Source organism: Oncorhynchus tshawytscha, linkage group LG33, assembly GCF_018296145.1.
Source record: "Oncorhynchus tshawytscha isolate Ot180627B linkage group LG33, Otsh_v2.0, whole genome shotgun sequence".
Classification (NCBI taxonomy): domain Eukaryota; kingdom Metazoa; phylum Chordata; class Actinopteri; order Salmoniformes; family Salmonidae; genus Oncorhynchus; species Oncorhynchus tshawytscha.
In genome coordinates this window covers 10667020-10688688 of record NC_056461.1, presented here as the reverse complement: position 1 = coordinate 10688688, position 21669 = coordinate 10667020, and the positions used below count along the sequence as shown (strand labels likewise).

The 21669-nt window shown below is 42.6% G+C and overlaps 1 protein-coding gene across 1 annotated transcript in view; it reads left to right on the top strand.

The window, feature by feature from the left end:
• fibcd1b (fibrinogen C domain containing 1b) overlaps positions 1 to 21669 on the top strand; it is a 248405-nt gene that overhangs the window by 59566 nt on the left and 167170 nt on the right. Inside the window, exon 2 of the mRNA XM_024397223.1 lies at positions 6648 to 6737. Within this exon, the coding sequence (XP_024252991.1) occupies positions 6648 to 6737 (90 nt within the window). The remainder of the gene's footprint in view (positions 1 to 6647; positions 6738 to 21669) is intronic.

Here is a 21669-nt window from a genome sequence, read left to right as displayed (position 1 = left end):
CTTTGATGGTCACTGGCATGCTGAAGAAGTGTGCTCTTCACGGATGAATCCCAATTTCATCTGTACCGGGTAGATGGCAGCATGCATGGTGACGTGTGGGTGAGCAGTTCACTGATGTCAATGTTGTGAACAGATTGCCCCATGGTGGAGGTGGGGTTATGGTATTGGCAGACATAAGCTACAGACAACAAACACAAATACATTTCATCAATGGTAATTAGACCGTATAGAGATACCGTGATGAGATCCTGAGGCCAATTGTCATGCCATTCATCCGCCACCATCACCTCATGTTTAAGCATGATAATGCAGGGCCTCATGTTGCAAGGATCTGTACACATATTTCCAGTATAGCTAGGCTGTCTCAATAGTGACATGATCAGCATTAAATCCTGGCGGAATTGAATTTGAATGTGTGAAATTGTTGGGGATAATATTGAATTGGGAATTTAATTATTGGAATTTACTTAACATTGGAATTGAATTTAATTGAATCTGAATTCACAGACCGGCGTGGAATTTGTATGGAATTTAATTACATTTACAGGGAGAGGGAATTTAATTGGAATTGAATTTGTTGTGCAACAAAAGTTTTCCCTAATGTCTATGGAAAACTAGTTTTTTTCTGGTCTTTGACTTCTGTCTTTGTCTACGCTATGCTCTCCTTCTATCTCTCTCTCCCCCTCCATCCCTCTCTCCCTCCCACCTATTGAGCCCTGTCCCGGTAAATGATATACCCAGGACTGAATGTGTGCTAAGCCTCTTCCTTGAGATTGGATTAGCGAGCAGTAAGCTAAAACTCACCTCACCTCTCCGTGCACACACACACACACACACACACACACACACCTATCTCAAACAAACCAAACACACTGTCCCACGACACATTTTTTCACCCAATGTTTTTAAATCACAAGTAACACACACACACACACACACACTGCCCCTTCCTGCTCACATTGACTATAAGCTCTGCCACTTCTCACAACCAGCCTGAATCTCAGTTCATCAGATTGAATCCTGCCTGCCAGGTCCAACCAATAAAAGCCAAAAATATGCTTTTAGGTGTAAATCCCTTGCTGTTTTGGAGCTAGATTAGGTCGAGGCAAACACAGAGCAAACAAACAAAGTCACACCCTCACCCACATCACATTTTAATCCCACAGCAACAAACACAACGGGGAGCATGGGGAGTGTACTGTATGTGTGTGTGCAAGAATGAATGAGTGAATGAATGAATGAATTACATTTTATTTTCATGTCAAATCGCCAGTTGGCAACCCATCCATTGCGGGATCAATTGGAACATAAACAAACATTACAATGATTCACAGTGATAATTCTCCCGGTGTTCTGCACAGTTCACAATGCATAAAGAATGAAAAATAAGTCAATACATAGTAGTAGATAATTTTACACACAACAAAAATGTGGGTTCCTCAAGGGTTCTTTACAATTCACAAAAGGGTTCTTTGCTCGTTTAGTGATTATTCAAATGTGGGGGAGGCAGCTTATATATTTTGGGGTGTTGGTTTATGCCCAGCTCTTTTTGTGCAACTGTGAGTGAGAGTGTCATTCTAGTTTGTCTAATGTGTTGTGTTATGCCACATTATATTATAAATGACTATGGCTATAAAGTTGTTTTGTCAATTGAATATATTTGACGAAATCAGTCAGTGGTTCTCAATTCCTTTCTCAGGAACTCACAGCTGTTCCAGAGGTAGCTCCCTTCATTAAACTTCTCATTTAACACAATAGTAACACCTATAGCATTTTTACAACATAATACGCCTGACCAGAATATTAAAAAAAAAACTGTATAAGTCTTCAAAATGATCGACAAAAAAATATTTCAGATTGAGAAAGGTTCTTTATAGAAAGGTACCTTATGTGTATCTTTGTAGTGATTCATATGTCGATGATGTAACAAATATTTGCTGGTCTATGGTGTGTAATGAGGAGCAACCAGACGATGCACTTGACACATTTATGAAATTGCTTATTCCAGTTACTAATTAGCATGCAGCCATTAAGAAAATGACTGTGAAAACTGTTCAATCCCAGCAGATTGATGAGGAATTGAAAAATGGTATGGTTGAGAGGGATGAGACAAAAGATATTGCAAATAAGTCTGGCAGCCCAACTGATTGGCAAACGTACTGCAAATTAAGAAATCATGTGACTAAACTAAATAAAAATAAACTATACTATGAAACAAAGATAAATTATATAAAGAAGGATAGTAAGATGCTTTTGGGCACCTTAAATGCCCCAAAGCTTCATTGAATCAGATAGCTCATTCATCACAAAGCCCACTGATATTGCCAACTACTTTAATGACTTATTCATTGGCAAGATAAGCAAACTTAAGGATGACATGCCAGCAACAAATGCTGACACTACACATCCAAGTATATATCGGACCAAATTATGAAAGACAAGAATTGTACTTTTGAATTCTGTAAAGTCAGTGTGGAAGAGGTGAACAAATGATTGTTGTCTATCAACAATGTCAAGCTACCAGGGACTGGCAATCTGGATGGAAAATTACTGAGGGTTATAGCAGACAATATTGCCACTCCTATTTGCCATATCTTCAATTTAAGCCTACTAGAACATGTGTGCCCTCAGGCCTGGAGGGAAGCTAAAGTCATTCCGCTACCCAAGAATAGTAAAGCCCACTTTACTGGCTCAAATAGCTGTCCAATCAGCCTGTTACCAACCCTTAGTAAACATCTGGAAAAAAATGTGTTTGACCAGATACAATGCTATTTCACAGTAAACAAATTGACAACAGACTTTCAGCACACTTATAGGGAAGGACACTCAACAAGCACAGCACTTACACAAATGACTGGTGATTGGCCGAGATAAATGTATGATAAAATGATTGTAGGGGCTGTCTTGTTAGACTTCAGTGTTGCTTTCGACATTATCATAGTCTGCTGCTGGAAAAACACATGTGTTATGGCTTTACACCCCCTGCTATAATGTGAATAAAGAGTTACTTGTCTAACAGAACACAGAGGGTGTTCTTTAATGGAAGCCTCTGGAACATAATCCAGGTAGAATCAGGAATTCCCCAGGGTAGCTGTTTAGACCTCTTGCTTTTTTAAAATGTATTTTTTACTAATGACATGCCATTGACTTTGAGACAAGCCAGAGTGTCTATGGATGCGGATGTCTCAACACTATACACGTCAGCTACTACAGCGACTGAAATGACTGCAACACTTAACAAAGAGTTGCAGTTAGTTTCGGAGTGGGTGGCAAGGAATAAGTTAGCCCTAAATATTTCTAAAACAAAAAGCATTGTATTTGGGACAAAACATTCACTAAGCTATAAACCTCAACTAAATCTTGTAATAAATAATGTGGAAATTGAGCTACCTGAGATGACTAAACTGCTTGGAGTAACCCTAGATTGTAAACTCTCATGGTCAAAACATATTGATACAATAGTAGCTAAGATATGGAGAAGTATGCCCATAATAAAGCGCTGCTCTGCCTTCTTAACAGCACTATCAACAAGGCAGTTCCTACAGGCCCTAGTTTTGTCGCACGTTGACTACTGTTCAGTCGTGTGGTCAGGTGGCACAAAAAAGGACTTAGGAAAACTGCAATTGGTTCAGAACAGTGCAACACAGCTGGCCCTTGAATGTACACAGAGAGCTAATATTAGTGATATGCTTGTCAATCTCTCCTGGCTGAAAATGGAGGAGAGATTTACTTCATCACTACTTGTATTTATGAGAGGTCATGTTGAATGCACCGAGCTGTCTGTCTAAACTACTGGCACACAGCTCGGACACCCATACATACCCTACAAGACATGCCACAAGAGGTCTCTTCACAGTCCCCAAGTCCAGAACAGACTATGGGAGGCGCACAGCACTACATAGAGCCATGACTACATGGAACTCTATTCAAAATCAAGTAACTAATGCAAGCAGTAAAATTAGATGAAAAAAAAACAAGTTACATAATAAATACAAATACACATAAGAACTCACATGGTACTGGTCGGTACCTTTTAGGGTACATGTGCGGATAATCTAGTATAATGGTACATTGTTCTATAGTTGCCATGGCATCATAGTAGCCAGCCTAAGCAGAGAGCTCCTGTAAATGTGTACATAGTTAATTATTTGCAAGTGTTTTTATTTGTGTTTTTTTTAATCAGCTGTTTTGTTTTGGATAACATGGAGTTTTATTGCAAATTTCTGGTGGTTTTGACCCACAAATTTGCAGATGGACTGACAGGTCAACTAGCTAGCCAAGCCAAAAAGAGTAGGCATTTATAAATACTGAACTTCACGTGAAAATGCACTGATCCTCCCGTAGACCATGTGGACACACTGTTTCTAGTGGTTGATGTATTGCATTGCAAGAAGGCAAAAGTAGCCATGTAGTAGCTTTGGGGAATATATGATGGTAGTCTTTTTCATAACAGAAAACAACAGGCAGCTAGGCCTAAATAGAATAACAAAATGAAATAATTTGCTGTAAGTGAGAAGAGCGAAAATATATGTGTTATACCTTGCATTCAAAAATAATTAGCGATAGGCATCCCATAATCCATAGGCCTAATACATAAAGTGGGGAGAACAAGCATTTGATACACTGCTGATTTTGCAGATTTCCCTACTTACAAAGCATGTAGAGGTCTGTAATTTTTATCATAGGTACACTTCAACAGTGAGAGACGGAATCTAAAACAAAAATCCAGAAAATCACATTTTATGATTTTAAGTAATTAATTTGCATTTTATTGTATGACATAAGTAATTGATACATCAGAAAAGCAGAACTTCATATTTAGTACAGAAAGCTTTGTTTGCAATTACAGAGATCATACGTTTCCTGTAGTCCAGGTTTGCACACACTGCAGCAGGGATTTTGGCCCACTCCTCCATACATACCTTCTCCAGATCCTTCAGGTTTCGGGGCTGTCGCTGGGCAATACGGACTTTCAGCTCCCTCCAAAGATTTTCTATTGGGTTCAGGTCTGGAGACTCGCTAGGCCACTCCAGGACCTTGAGATGCTTCTTACGGAGCCACTTCTTAGTTGCTTTATTTTTGTCTCATCAGACCACATGACCTTCTCCCATTCCTCCTCTGGATTGTCCAGATAGTCATTGGCAAACTTCAGACGGGCCTGGACATGCGCTGGCTTGAGCAGGGGGACCTTGCGTACGCTGCAGGATTTTAATCCATGACGGCGTAGTGTGTTACTAATTTTCTTTGAGACAGTGGTCCCAGCTCTCTTCAGGTCATTGACCAGGTCCTGCCATGGAGTTCTGGGCTGATCCCTCACCTTCCTCATGATCATTGATGCCCCACGAGGTGAGATCTTGCATGGAGCCCCAGACCGAGGGTGATTGACCGTCATCTTGAACTTCTTCCATTTTTAATAATTGCGCCAACAGTTGTTGCCTTCTCACCAAGCTGCTTGCCTATTGTCCTGTAGCCCATTCCAGCCTTGTGCAGGTCTACAATTTTATCCCTGATGTCCTTACACAGCTCTCTGGTCTTGGCCATTGTGGCGAGGTTGGAGTCTGTTTGATTGAGTGTGTGGACAGGTGTCTTTTATACAGGTAACGAGTTCAAACAGGGGCAGTTAATACAGGTAATGACTGGAGAACAGGAGAGATTCTTAAAGAAAAACTAACAGGTCACGTTGTCACATGTAGCTTTATGTTAACACATGTTCCTTCACATGTTGTCATGTTATCACATTAACTACACGTTAAATCACATTAGATCACACAAGATCACGTGTTCACACGTGTTCACGTGAAATTCATGTGGTTTTTCCGTAAGGGATCTGCTGTCTGTACCAGCATTGTGTTATTTGGCTGGACTGAGCTTTGTCCTGAGAGTGTGTTTGTTCTATGGTTCTAGGCTAATTGGTCAGGTCAATGGTGTGTGTAGAAGGTCAGGGACAGCATGTACTCTCCTAAAGCAGTTACAATGCCATCAGCTAGGACATAGCCCTAGCATAATTACATTAAACTTCCTACAGCACACAAGCGCTTGCTCGCGTTGCGTGTCACATGCGCATCACGTGTCACATACGCACGCACACATGCACATGCACGCACACACATGCACGAATACACATGCACGCACACACACACACACACACTCACCGGACACACGCACGCACACACACACACTCACTGGAAACACGCACGCACACACACACTCACCGGGGACACACACACACTCACACTCACACTCACACAGTAACCTTTTGCAGAGAAGTTGAAGACACACTCAGCAGTGACTTAGAAGGGACATGAAATCTTTGTTGGGACAGACAAAGTTATTCCTGGTATCCTACCTCAGTTCTCCTCCTGTTATGTACTAAATGTCTCTTTTCTGTTGTTCTGTGTGTGTCTGTCTGTGTACTGTCATGGGTTTATTCTTTATACGTGTGTTGTTACTGTATCATTTTACCAATAGCATGATTTTGGTGCTTCATTTTCAATAATTGAGCATTTGTAGAGGTTATATACCTTGCATTTGCGTTCCAATCGTTGGCCTTTTTTTTGTGTTAGAGCTGAAAGTTTACTGTAATATCGGCACATCGAAACAACACCGACAAACACAACAACAACGGTTTGTTTGTTTGTTCCATGCAGACATTCTGTGAGTGTGTACCCAGCTCCTCCCAGATCAAACACCGCTGGTCAGACTCAGACACAGTCAGAGAGACCCCCTCACCCACGAAGGTAAGAGCGCCCACACACCTTACCTCTCTCACACACACACACCTATAACACAAACGCACATGCAGGCTACTAGACCCACCAGATTACTCTCTTACACCTCAAACTTCTAGTTTTGTAACACAACCTGCCCAACGTTAAAATTCTACACGCTGTAGCACCCCACTGTGAACCTGACACAAAACTATGTGTTATAGTGCAGTTAACATGCAAGCAAATCCTAAAATAATGATGAATAATCTTATATTCAGTATTGCAGTTATATCTATTTTTTATGTGGTGAAATGTGTTTGTGGAAAGATGAAAGTCCTCTAATGTAACTCGTGACTTGTCGTGTGACAAGTAGCCTAGCGGTTAGAAAGGCGAGCAAGCATGAATGTTGACAGTTTGAATCCCGGGTCTGACTGGAAAGATCAGGCGGGAAGTGAGCTGGCAACTTGAAGGGTTGCTGGTATCAAATCCTAGATGCCATCGCGTGCTGTTGTGCACTTCAGAAGGCACTTAAACCCCCCAAAAAGCTGCTCCACTGGTGCTCAATGTATGTGTGTCTTTCAGAGAAGCCAATGCTGACTTGGGTCTAATGTAAATCAAATCACATTTTATTGGTCACATACACATGGTTGGCACATGTTAATGCGAGTGTAGCGAAATGCTTGTACTTCTAGTTTCGGCAATGGAGTAATATCTAACAAGTATTCAACAAATTCACAAGAACTACCTTATACACACAAATGTAGGGGATGAAGAAGAATATATACATATATGGATGAGCGATGGCCGTGCGGCATAGGCAAGATGCAGTAGATGATATAGAGCAGTATATACATATGAGATGAGTGATGTAGGATATGTAAACATTATTAAAGTGGCATTTTTTAATGTGACTAATGATAGGCATAGGCAAGATGCAGTAGATGATATAGAGCAGTATATACATATGAGATGAGTGATATAGGATATGTTAACATTATTAAAGTGGTATTTTTTTAATGTGACTAATGATAGGCATAGGCAAGATGCAATAGAACCGTATATACATATTTTACCTTTATTTAACTAGGCAAGTCAGTTAAGAACAAATTCTTATTTTCAATGACGGCCTCGGAACAGTGGGTTAACTGCCTATTCAGGGGCAGAACGACAGATTTGTCAGCTCGGGGGTTTGAACTTGAACTTGCAACTTTCCGGTTACTAGTCCAACGCTCTAACCACTAGGCTACCCTGCCGCCCCATATGAGATGAGATGCGTTATTTTAGCTGACTAGTGATACAGTTGATTACATACACTTAAGATGGAGTCATTAAAACTCGTGTTTCAACCACCCCACAAATTTCTTGTTTAACAAACTATAGTTTTGGCAAGTCGGTTAGGACATCTACTTTGTGCATGACACAAGTAATTTTTCCAACAATTGTTTACAGACAGATTATTTCACTTATAATTCACTGTATTGCAATTCCAGTGGGTCAGAAGTTTACATACACTAAGTTGACTGTGCCATTAAACAGCTTGGGATATTCGAGAAAATTATGTCATGGCTTTAGCAGCTTCTGATAGGCTAATTACCATCATTTCAGTCAATTGGAGGTGTACCTATGGATGTATTTCAAGGCCTACCTTCAAACCCAGTGCCTCTTTGCTTGACATCATGGGAAAATCAAAAGAAATCAGCCAAGACCTCAGAAAATAAATTGTAGACCTCCAGAAGTCTCGTTCATCCTTGCGAGCAATTTCCAAATGCCTGAAGGTACCACGTTCATCTGTACAAACAACTAGTATAAACACCATGGGACCACGCAGCCGTCATACCGCTCAGGAAGGAGACACGTTCTGTCTCCTATAGATCAACATACTTTGGTGCGAACAGTGCAAATCAATCCCAGAAAAACAGCAAAGGACCTTGTGAAGATGCTGGAGGAAATAGGTACAAAAGTATCTATATCCACAGTAAAATGAGAGGCCGCTCAACAAGGAAGAAGCCACTGCTCCAAACCGCCATAAAAAAGCCAGACTACGGTTTGCAACTGCACATGGGGACAAAGATCGTATTTTTTGGAGAAATGTCTTCTGGTTTGATGAAAAAAATATAACTGATTGGTTGTAATGACCATCATTATGTTTGGAGGAAAAAGGGGGAGGCTTGCATGCCGACGAACACCATCCCAACCATGAAGCACGGGGTGGCAGCATCATGTTGTGGGGGTGCTTTGCAGCAGGAGGGACTGGTGCACTTCACAAAATAGATGGCATCACGAGGATGGAAAATTACGTGGATATATTGAAGCAACATCTCAAGACATCAGTCTGGAAGTTAAAGCTTGGTAGCGAATGGGTCTTCCAAACGGACAATGACCCCAAGCATACTTCCAAAGTTGTGGCAAAATGGCTTAAGGACAACAAAGTCAAGGTATTGGAGTAGCCATCACAAAGCCCTGACCTCAATTCTATCGGACATTTGTGGGCAGAACTGAAAAATCGTGTGCGAGCAAGGAGGCCTACAAACCTGACTCGGTTACACCAGCTCTGTCAGGAGGAATGGGCCAATACTCAGCCTACTTATTGTGGGATGCTTGTGGAAGGCTACCCGTAATGTTGGACCAAAGTCAAACAATTCAAATGCAATGCTACCAAATGCTAATTGAGTGTATGTAAACTTCTGACCCACTGGGAATGTGATGAAAGAAATAAAACCTGAAATAAATCATTCTCGCTACTATTATTCTAACTGTCTTAGGATCCTAACTGACCTAAGACAGGGAATTTTTACCTGACTAAATGGAATTGTGAAAAACTGAGTTTAAATGTATTTGGCTAAGGTGTATTTAAACTTCCGACTTCAACTGTACCTTTATTAAGTACATTTATTACAGTGGCTAGAGATTTGAGTCTGTAGGTTGACAGCAGCCTCTCTATGTTAGTGATGGCTGTTTAACAGGTTGATGGCTTTGAGATAGAAGCTGTGCATCTGTAAACGTTTGTGAGTGTTTTAGGTGACAAGCCAAATTTCTTCAGCCTCCTGAGGTTAAAGGAGTGCTGTTGCACCTTCCTCACCATGCTGTCTGTGTGGGTGGACAATTTCAGTTTATCCGTGATGTTTACGCCGAGGAACTTAAAACTTTCCACCTTCTACACTACTGTACCTATGTCGATGGGGGGTTGCTCCCTCTGCTGTCCTCCTTTGTTTTGTTGACGTTGAGTGTTAGGTTATTTTCCTGACACCACACTCCGAGGGCCCTCACCCCTCCCTGTATGCCTTCTCACCCCTCCCTGTATGCCGTCTGGTAATTTAGCCTGCCACTGTAGTGTTATCTGCAAACTTGATGATTGAGTTGGAGGCGTGCATGGCCAAGCAGTCACGACTGAACAGGGAGTACAGGAGAGAGCTGAGAACGCACCCTTGTCGGGCCCCAGTGTTGAGGATCAGCAGGGTGGAGATGTTGTTTCCTACCTTCACCACCTGGGTGCGGCCGGTCAGAAAGTCTAGGATGATGCACAAGGCGGGGTCGAGATCCAGGGTCTCAAGCTTAATGACGAGTATGGAGGGTACTATGGTATTAAATGCTGACCTGTAATCAATGAACAGCATTCTTACAAAGGTATTCCTCTTGTCCAGATGGGTTAGGGCAGTGTGCAGTGTCGACCTATTGGGGCGGTATCAAATTGGAGTGGGTCTAGGGTATCAGGTAGGGTGGAGGTGATATGCTCCTTGACTAGTCTCTCAAAGCACTTCATGATGACAGAAGTGAGTGCAGCAGGGCAATAATCATTTAGTTCAGTTACCTTAGCTTTCTTGGGAACAAGAACAATGGTGGCCATCTTGAATCATGTGGGGACAACATACTAGGATAGGCATTGATTGAATACGTCCGTAAACACACCAGCCAGCTGGTCTGCGCATGCTCTGAGGACGCTGCTTGGGATGTCGTTTGTAGCTCTAAAGCCTAGGCAAAATTGAGTCTAATGTATCTCTAAACACTAGACTGACTTGGGTCTAATGTAGCTCTAAAGACTAGGCTAACTCGAGTCTAATGTAGCTCTAAAGACTGGGCTAACTCGAGTCTAATGTAGCTCTAAAGCCAATGCTAACTTGGTTCTAATGTAGTTCTAAAGCTTAACAAGACTCTTCACGTCTCATGCACGGTTAGTCATCAAATGATCATGGTTCATCTGAGTTCTTATTCCAGGCATTGTCACAGATGGAGATTTGAAGTGTTCTCATTGAGAGGAGAGGGGATAGGATGAAGCATTTTACTGTCAGTAGCTGTGGAGAACAGCACAGCACGGCTCAAGTGTTAATAAAATCCAATTAGATTTGATTTGTATTGTCATGATATGGCTGTGGCATTTTCTCTCTTTCTGGCTTTCACCCTCTCTGTCTCGGCCTGTCTATGCTTATTTTTTCTGTTTCTGCCCGTCTCTCTCTTCCTTCATGTTTTTTTCCCTCTTTCCCCCTCTCTCTTTCACCCTCCCCCTCTCTCCCCTGCTCTCTTGCTCTCTCTCTTTCCTTCTCCCCCTCTTTCTCTCACTCCTCCCTCCCCATCTCCCCCTTTCTCTCTCTCTCTCCCTTGAACCACCTCACCCAATCTACCCTCTAACTCTGAGGAGAGGATGATGAGAACTGAGGTGCTCATCTACAAGGAGGATTTAGGGCTCCTTCACGACGTCAGCCTCGCCTCATCAGTGTCTCCATCACCATGGCGATCGCATTCAGGGGATTATCACATATTAAATGTCACATTTGCGCATGGAGCAGAACAGGTGGCAAACCCTGTCTCAATAGAAATACCTCAATTAACGATGGATTTAGCTTGTGTTGCTGTACCACCCCACATGAGTGCATGTGGGGAGGTACAGAATATTAATGTGTATGTGGAGGTCTGTGGGTGGGTATGTATGTGTGTGTGTGTGTGTGTGTGTGTGTGTGTGTGTGTGTGTGTGTGTGTGTGTGTGTGTGTGTGTGTGTGGTGTGTGTGTGTGTGTGTGTGTGTGTGTGTGTGTGTGGTGTGTGTGTGGTGTGTGTGTGTGTGTGTGTGTGTGTGTGTGTGTGTGTGTGTGTGTGTGTGTGTGTGTGTGTGTGTGTGTGTGTGTGTGTGTGTGTGTGATCTCTGCTGTATCTCCTGTGGTTTTCTAGTTACCTAATGAGCGGATGGAGCCCGTCATCTAGCCACCAGCCTATGACCCAGTAATGTCTCTGGGAGGTCTTACCTCCCAGTGTGCCTCCTCTTATCCCAGAGTAAGCTGTCTGAAACAGAAGAGAGGGAGAAAGTAAGAGAGAGACAGAGAGAGAGACAGAGAGAGAGAGAGAGAGGTAGCGAGAGCAGGGCCCATAGAGAGAGAGCGTTTGAGTTTTTAAAATACCTTTATTGGGTCTGGGAACCCACAACACGATAAACACTCAAACAAACAAAAAAATGGTTGAACATCAATTAACCCTTGTGTGGTTTTCATAATTTTGTTATTTACCCAATGTTTGCAAGCCTGATGTACCCTCAAAATTATTGGGTTTTTAAAACAATACAGCCATAACATTTTCCATACAAATACTTAATGCTTAATACTTAGATGTTGACTTATATCAATTAAAAGCAATATAGACAGCATACATGCTTCATATTTGAAATTTAACTCAGCTAGATTACATTTATCAGTAAAGTGCTGTTTTTTATAATCAAGACATGGGTGGAATAAATCATGTTTATCTTGAACAAATATAAATTAAACAAGGTTTTCATCACTATTGATGTTTATTGCTTTGAACTGAACAAATTGGAAGGACACATTTTACATACAGCATTTTATGGAAATGATAAAGGAGCCCCATTGAACACAAATTAAGGCTGGTCTACACACCACATGAGGGACAGAGTTTGTGTGTGTGTTGAAGAGGTATTTATTGCACTTGCTGCATGTGTACTGTGTCTTCCTGTCCTTCTTGGATCCACACATACCACAGCGCTTCTTCTTGCTGCTACCGGATGCAATCTAGAATGATGAACACACTTAGTTCAGGAATTTTACTAACATCTCATTCACTCACATATATAATTACATCAGGCCAAGGTAGGATAGTCAGACACACACACATGCAGAAACATCACTCACACTTATGTTCGGTATTGGAGTTGTTGGTTCTGTGGGTCGGGCAGATGGGGCGCCAGTTTTCTCCTCCTCACGATGGCTGCAGAAGCTGGGGTCCGTGGGATATGTTGGCTCCTCTGAATTTTAGTTCTTACCAATGCCTTGCCCAGCTCCTCTAGAAAGAGATGTCTCCTCTGGAGCTTCCCTCTGTTCCAATCTGGGTTCAACGCCATCCAGATGATCAACACGTTGTACGCTGAGATGTCCAAGAATATCACAAGTGACCAGCATAGGGTTCTTCTTTTGCAGCTGTAGCCAGTCACCAGCTTGTCTAAATTGTCCACCCCTCCTTTTGTGGCATTGTAATCCATTATGATTTCTGTTTTTTGATGTTCCTGGCCACAGATTCTTACATCCCTATGCAGCGTACTCATGAGTACCATATTTCTGCTTTTCTTTGGCACGTACGACACTAGGGACGTGTCGGCCGTGAACACAAACAAAATTGATAGGCCTGTTCCGTGTATTCAACAACTGAGGTGGGAACTCTGGCTTGTTTTTTCATACCATAGTCAGCTTCCTCTTGAGGAGCTCCTGTCCCAGCTTGTGCGAAGTAAAAAAGTTATCGCATGTGATATTGTGGCCACGGAGTTCAGGTGTCACATCTAGGACAACCTGCGTCCCTTGGTTCTTCTCAGGGGCTCCTCCATCTGGTTTCCCTGTATACACTTACAAGTTCCACACATATGATGAAGCAGCATCACAGGCAGCCCAGATCTTGGTTCCATATTTTAGATGGTATGTACTGCCTGAAGGGGCAGCGTTCCCTTAAATGGCGTAAGCTGCTCATCAACAGTAACGTTTGGCCCAGGGTTGTAAAACAAGTGAAGGCGGTCCACCCATTTGTCCCACACTGACCTGATTGCATCTAGCTTGTCTCTCTGCTGCCTAGCTGGTCTGGTGTCTCGGTTCTGGAAGCAGATAATCCTGGAAATAATGTGGAGGTTTTCCAGAGACATTGTTGCAAAGACAAATTATCTGCTAGTTTCTGTCTCCCAAAGGGATTCGGTGGATTCCCCATTGGATCTGAAAACACCATCAAGGATAAGAACCCCAAAATATGCATGTAAATGACTTTGGCCCATCTCAATCTATCCCTCTCCAAAAACATACCTTCCCTCCAAATTAGTGCAGTCCAGAATGATTTTCTGGATGGTGTCTGGGATGATCAGTTTAAAAGAAGACTTTATGTCCTGCACATGAGTAACCGCCATCCGTGTCGGCCCTGGTTGCATCCTTATCACATTGGCAGCTATGCCGTGTGGCTCCTTCCTTGGGCAAGAAGACCATTTAATTTCACATTTTTCAGACTCCGAACTGACAGAGACATGATCCTCATATTCTGAAAATTCTTAATCTTCTAAAGTAGGAGACGCTCCTTCCACACTAACATCTCTCTCTGCAAAAGAAATGTCTAAGGCCCTCTGAGCAGAAATTATTTTTGCGATACTGATTGATTGTGGTAAGGAGACACACATGCAAGGCTATTTATTTGTTGTGTCCCTCCACCAATTTGCACCTGGCTGGGGTAGAGTGCTGTAAAACACTGGATTTTTTTTTACAATGTATCGAAATAATGTTTTCTAATGATGTATTGTAATAACATTGTGCAGGTCCTTGTGTAGTTTCACACATTACAAAGGGTAAAGAGTGCGAGAAAAGTGGCAGATAGGCAGGGAGACAGACAGGTTCTTGGTGTTGAAACATCAGACCCAGGGAGGAGGAAGACAAAGTTTTCATTTTCACTTGCTTTCACCTTCACAGACACACTTTTCCACACTTTTGCTACCCTTGGGTTCAGTGAACCCGAACACCACGTATGTCATATAAATGTGTAGGGGGGTGCACAGTGTGCACTCAATGAAAATGGGTTATTTTACATGTACATTACAGAAAATTAGCCAAGGCCAATTAGTCTGGAAGGTTGGAAAAATAGGTTGGAAAAAATAATTAATTGTATCATTTTTCTTTTAATAAACATTGAAAACGGGTCCCACAGACCCGAACACCACACAAGGGTTGAAAACACAACACCAAATCTTCCTTCACAGCAACTAAACAAAACAACCTCTGAATTCCCCATATCCTCATAAACAGCCCTATGTTATTAACCAGTTTGTAATAGGCAAACTCATTCCTCAGTATCGCTGCCAACATCCCCTCCAGCATGCCCACCACGTCCACAGATCCCTGTCCCTGAATACTATTCTTTTGTGTCTTCCAAATTGCTAATTTAGCTGCCCCTGACACAACGTTAATTTAGATAACTACACCCCTTCAACTAAACCTGTACTTTGGTCCAAAGTTGGGAAGAGAAAAGCTCTCCCAGAGCTGAGAACAAACTAGTGATAAGGTCAAACATCCTGACCAACCTGGAACACTGTAAAAAAAAGATGCGCCAGACTTTCAGACTCAGCACAGAATGGACACCCCACCCCAACAGTAGGATCCAGGTGTACCAGATGCATATTGGTGGCTATAGCTCCATGTATTATCTTCCATTGTAGGTCAGCCGTCCTCTTATCAATAGGCGGTTTATATAAAGACCACCAACAGCCTTTTGGGGAGGTGCCTGGACCAAACACACCCGCCCACCTTGTCGATTTTACCCCTTCCAGGGAAGAAGCATGGGACACTTTTACACATATTGTGTACATTGTTTCCCACCGGCATTAACTCCCCCAGCTCCGGGGTATCGAAGGAAAGCAGCATCCCCATGTCCTCATCTAATGCCCCCTCAAAAGCACTAACATTCAGCGCAGGGAACACACAATCCAGACCCTCCGTCCACCAATCAGAGATGGAAGTATCAGTCTCATACTGCCGAGTAAGTACCGGCAAGGAATTGCAGACCTCAGCTATGGCCTTCTTCAGTAGGAGAGATGACCAGATCCCCTCTCTTTCTCCCAGCTCCTCCAATGATCTGCTCCTGCTGCGCATCAGATGACCCAGCTTGGTACACCCCACACCTAACAGGCATGAACGTAGGCTGGCTGAACCCATAGCACGGGACTGGATGACAGTGTTATAAAACAGAGGCTCTTCAAAAAGCCACATCCCGGTGGCGTGCCGGCCTTATAGGACATGTTGAAAACTCTCCAAGCCTACATAACAGACTCATAGAATGTAGTCAGGCCAGACAAATCCCCCCTCTAGCTTTAAGAGGAAAATGGGCTTGTCTAAGCCCAAACAGCCCGCTCTCCTCATCAATGTGTAGGCTGTATCAACCCAACTGGAACCGTCACAGTACAACGGTCTCTGGGCTGCTTGAAGTCAAAAAGCCATGATCCTAGAAGAAATGCCCACCAGGCCTTACCCACCCTTGTGCAGTGGCAGGTATAGGGCTGCAGCTTTAATCCAATGTTGTCCAGACCAGAAGAAATTGGCAAGGGTACTCTGAAGCTCTTGTATCAAGCCCCCTGGTCTCTGTAAAGTCTGTGCCACAGGATAGAGGTGGCTAGGTTATTGGCTACCAGCACCCTTCCCCTATAATACAGATGGGATAGTACCCATTTTCACTTAGACAATCTAGCACACAACTTCTGCACTACACCCTCACAGTTATTTTCTTGAAAGACATCTGACCTAGAAAATCTCCCAAAGTCTTCGTCCCATCTCTGCCCCACTGAAGCCCCTCTGGCAACTGTGGAGCGGACCCTATCTGAAGCTGACCTGTCCACAGCGAATCATTCTTTTCCCAATTGACACTGAGGAGGCCCCATCATACATATTTAGAGCATTTGAGAGAACCTTAACATCCTCACCCCCTGTAATAAAAACTGTCACGTCATCCGCATACGCAGACAGTGTTATCGTGGAACCCTTCATAAACCCATCGCACAGAGAAACCAGTAAGCCTTGCTCTTAAAAAAAACACTGGTTCAATTGCCAGACAATAACTGTCCTGAAACTGGGCATCCCTGCCTAATACTGCAATGGACGGGGATGGGGCAGCTCAACCTCCGCCCCCACCACCTTCACCATACATGAGGCCCCAGCATTCAGTAAGCTCATCCAAGACAAAACTGTGGTTCACACAATCAAAAGCCTTCTGATTCAAAGAAAGCAAACCCACATTCACATCAGACACTTTAAAAGTATCTAAAACATATCTTATTAGAAACAAGTTATCAAAAATAGAGCAGTCAGGTACACAATAAGACCTGTTTGAGAGACACTTAGATATAATTTTATATTCTGCACACAACAATGCAACAGGTCGCCAATTAAAAAAAAGAAGCCAAATACCCCTTTTTTGGCAATAATGAAATCACAGCACGTTGACAGCATACAGGAAGAGAATCCTCATGAAAAGATTCACACACCACTTCATAAAAATCCCCCCCAATAGACCCCCAAAAGTTCTTATAGAAGTCAGATTGTAAACCATCAATGCCAGAAGCTTGGCCTGATGAGAGCTGCATAACTGATGTGGACAGCTCCTGCAGAGTAATGTCAGAGTCCAAAGCAGGTCTCTGCTCAGAGCCCGATTGAGGAAGTCCATGTAACAACTGTTCAGCACACAGAGGATCACAATCCTTCACCTTGTAGAGGGCAGTGTAGAAATCCACGGCATATTGGCGCATCTCACCGTCAGCCGTGGTCACTTTCCCATCAGGGAGACGAAGGCAGACCATCAGTTTGCGGTGCGATGTCGACTGCCCTAGATTTTTTTTTAAGTGCTAGGAGCAACCATAACCTTGAAGGTAGCAAAACAATACCTAATCAAGGGAACCTTCACTCTTTCATGTAAAAAACAACCTCAGTTCATGTCTCTTGTCCTGTATGTTCATGACTAGTCCGGGGTCATTCTAAGTGAGCAATTTCAATTTAATAGATTTGATGTCCTGTTCAAGGGCCCCGATAGTCTCTCTAACTTCAGTACTAGACAGGGCAGTATACTGTTGACAAAAACACACGTATTTTGGCCTTCCCAACCTCCCACCATTGTCTCAAGGACTCAAAATTCCATTTAATAGCCTTCTATTTTTTCCCAAAACTACAAAAACATTCACAAAACATGACATCAAGTAATAACTTAAAATTAAAATAAGAATGAGGTGATGACCTTCGTGAACAGGACAAGTGAATATCAACAGTAACACTATGGTGATCAGAAAAAGCCACAGGAGTAATGTCACAACTTCCAACCTTACTACAGTAGTGCTCAGATACAGACAACCTGTTTAACCTTGCTGCACTGACACGACCTTCATGAATTTTTAGCCATGTGTACTGCCTAACTTTTGCATTTCTTACTCTCCACTCATCAGAAAGCTCAAACTCAGTTAATAAACCAGACAGACAAGTAGCTGACCGCAGTTGAGGTTCTTGCGCAGTGCGATCAAACTGTAAAATCAACTGTACAGTTCCAGTCCCCCCTAAAACCATAAACCCCTCTTGGTCACACTGTCTTAAGGTTTCCTTTATTTGATAAAATACAGCAATATGTAGCCTCAGTAGGGGCATAAACATAAAGATAAAAAAAATACTTAACATCTGCCTTGACCAATAAAACCTGACAATTGACAATCTCTGTTGTGGATACCACAGTCACCCCTAAACCTGAGGATACAATTGCCACCCCAGCACTGAAATTAGTACCATGACTGAGTATACGTTGCCACTCCCACCACATAACTCAGTCAAGCTCATTAGCCTCATCACTATGTACAGTGGGGCAAAAAATTATTTAGTCAGCCACCAAGTGTGCAAGTTCTCCCACTTAAAAGATGAGAGAGGCCTGTAATTTTCATCATACGTACACTTCAACTATGCGAGACAAAATGAGGAAAAAAAATCCAGAAAATCACATTTTTAATTAATTTATTTGCAAATTATGGTGGAAAATAAGTATTTGGTCAATAACAAAAGTGTATCTCAATACTTTGTTATATACCCTTTGTTGGCAATGACAGAGGTCAAACATTTTCTGTAAGTCTTCACAAGGTTTTCACACACTGTTGCTGGTATTTTGGCCCATTGCTCCATGCAGATCTCCTCTAGAGCAGTGATGTTTTGGGGCTAATGCTGGGCAACACGGACCTTCAACTCCCTCCAAAGATATTCTATGGGGTTGAGATCTGGAGACTGGCTAGGCCACTCCAGCACCTTGAAATGCTTCTTACGAAGCCACTCCTTTGTTGCCCGGGCAGTGTGTTTGGGATCATTGTCATGCTGAAAGACCCAGCCACGTTTCATCTTCAATGCCCTTGCTGATGGAAGGAGGTTTTCACTCAAATGCTCATGATACATGGCCCCATTCATTCTTTCCTTTACACGGATCAGTCGTCCTGGTCCCTTTGCAGAAAAACAGCCCCAAAGCATGATGTTTCCACCCCCATGCTTTACAGTAGGTATGGTGTTCTTTGGATGCAACTCAGCATTCGTTGTCCTCCAGACATGAGTTGAGTTTTTACCAAAAAGTTATATTTTGGTTTCATCTGACCATATGACATTCTCCCAATCTTCTTCTGGATCATCCAAATGCTCTCTAGCAAACTTCAGACGGGCCTGGACATATACTGGCTTAAGCAGGGGGACACGTCTGGCACTGCAGGATTTGAGTCCCTGGCGGCGTAGTGTGTTACTGATGGTAGGGAGATTATCAGTGGTCTTGTATGTCTTCCATTTCCTAATAATTGCTCCCACAGTTGATTTCTTCCAACCAAGCTGCTTACCTATTGCAGATTCAGTCTTCCCAGCCTGGTGCAGGTCTACAGTTTTGTTTCTGGTGTCCTTTGACAGCTCTTTGGTCTTGGCCATAGTGGAGCTTGGAGTGTGACTGTTTGAGGTTGTGGACAGGTGTCTTTTATACTGATAACAAGTTCAAACAGGTCCCACTAATACAGGTAACGAGTGGAGGACAGAGGAGCCCCTTAAAGAAGTTAAAGGTCTGTGAGAGCCAGAAATCTTGCTTGTTTGTAGGTGACCGAAAAATTACAGTATTTTCCACCATAATTTGCAAATAAATTCATTGCAAATCCTACAATGTGATTTCCTGGATTTTTTTTCTCATTTTGCCTGTCATAGTTGAAGTGTACCTACGATGAAAATTACAGGCCTCGCATCTTTTTAAGTGGGAGAACTTGCACAATTGGTGGCTGACTAAGAACTTCTTTGCCCCACTGTATCTCCTGTAGAAAAACGATGTTAAGCCTTTTCTATTTTATTACTTCTTATACCCAAGCCCTATATTTCCTGTCCCTTCCCCCATTCATTTTGAGATAACCTACCCTTCGTACCTCCATATATAAAAGTGGAAGGAAAAACAGAAGAAACCACAGAGAAAACAGACAAAATGAAAAAAACATGCTATGAGGCATGATAATCATAATTGATTTGATTTTCTCTTAACCTTGCCACGTTTACCACTACCAGAAACGCATCTTCAAACTCAACTAGTCTAACCCCACCATCTTCTGTAACTCTCTCTCTAATATAGATATATCTCATCTTTCTGTCCCCACCTACTTTCCTTCCTCACCCAGCAGCATCCTCTACTCCTGGACTCTGTTATTGTCAGGGATCAAACGATTGTTTGTGTTATGCACCTCTTGGCTTTGTTCCTCTCCAATGAGTTTGGATGCAAATGCTTTCACTGTGTACTCTGTGTGGATGTGTATGTGCAGATGAAACACAAGTGAGGATTTCTATATAGAAGTTTGCACATCCCTAAATCCAACACAGACTAAAGATGTTGAGAGTGAACAAACACACACACATGGCCATGACGTCCACATCTGTGCAGAGAGACTATGAATAAACACAGTGATGAGGAAGTGCTTCCTGGAAAACAAGGTGTATTTCCCAAAGAGCCACACAGTAATACAACTCCATAATAAAGTGAAGGTTGGCATTTATTGGGATGAGTATTGTCCTGGAGGCAAAACTGAGGAATTCCACTAGATGGGCCAGATGCAAAGTAAAATTGGCTAAATGTGACTCACCACCTGGATTAGGTCTTAGGTAGCAACATTTTAATTTCTGTTGTTTTACATTGGATAAAAGTAGAGACTCAGAGCTACAAATTTGTATATAATACACTGCATTTGAGGAAACAATGGGAAAGTAATTCTGCTTTGAAAGTTGATCAACTTGTAAACTCACTTTTGAGAAAACTGTCTTTCAATGTTTTGGTACCACTATTGGAGAGCCCTTCTTTGTCTACACCCATTCAACATTGTTCACACCCTCTTGAGCCTTTGCCCCACCCATCTCTTTAACGGTTGACCCAAGTGTTCTGCACTAACTGCCAGCTACTTCCAAACATCTAAGAGAGATAGAACAGCTCACTGAACAATACTCGCCCTAGCAGAGCTGGTTAGGCTGTTATGTTATCCAGAGCGTTGGTGACTGCAACTATGCTTTCAGGTTGTCCATTCTTAAATTCAGAGCGTTTCGTGTTCAGAGTGCACACTGGCTAACATTGGCTAGCTACTTCCAGACACAGAATGAGAGAACACCCCACTCTGACCATTTTACTCACCCTAGCAGAGCTGGTTAGGCATTTTTCATGTTATCTTTTTGTGGCAGGGCTGAAATGCAGTAGGAAATGTTTTTGGGGGATTCAGTTCATTTGCATGGCAAAGAGGGACTTTGCAATTAATTGCAATTCATCTGATCACTCTTCATAACATTCTGGAGTATGTGCTAATTGCCGTCATACAAACTGAGGCAGCAGATTTTGTGAAAATTAATATCTGTGTCATTCTCAAAACTTTTGGCCAATGACTCAGTCAATCCTCAACAGGCAGGTGGACAAACACTCACAAATTCTGACAAACTCCAAGCATT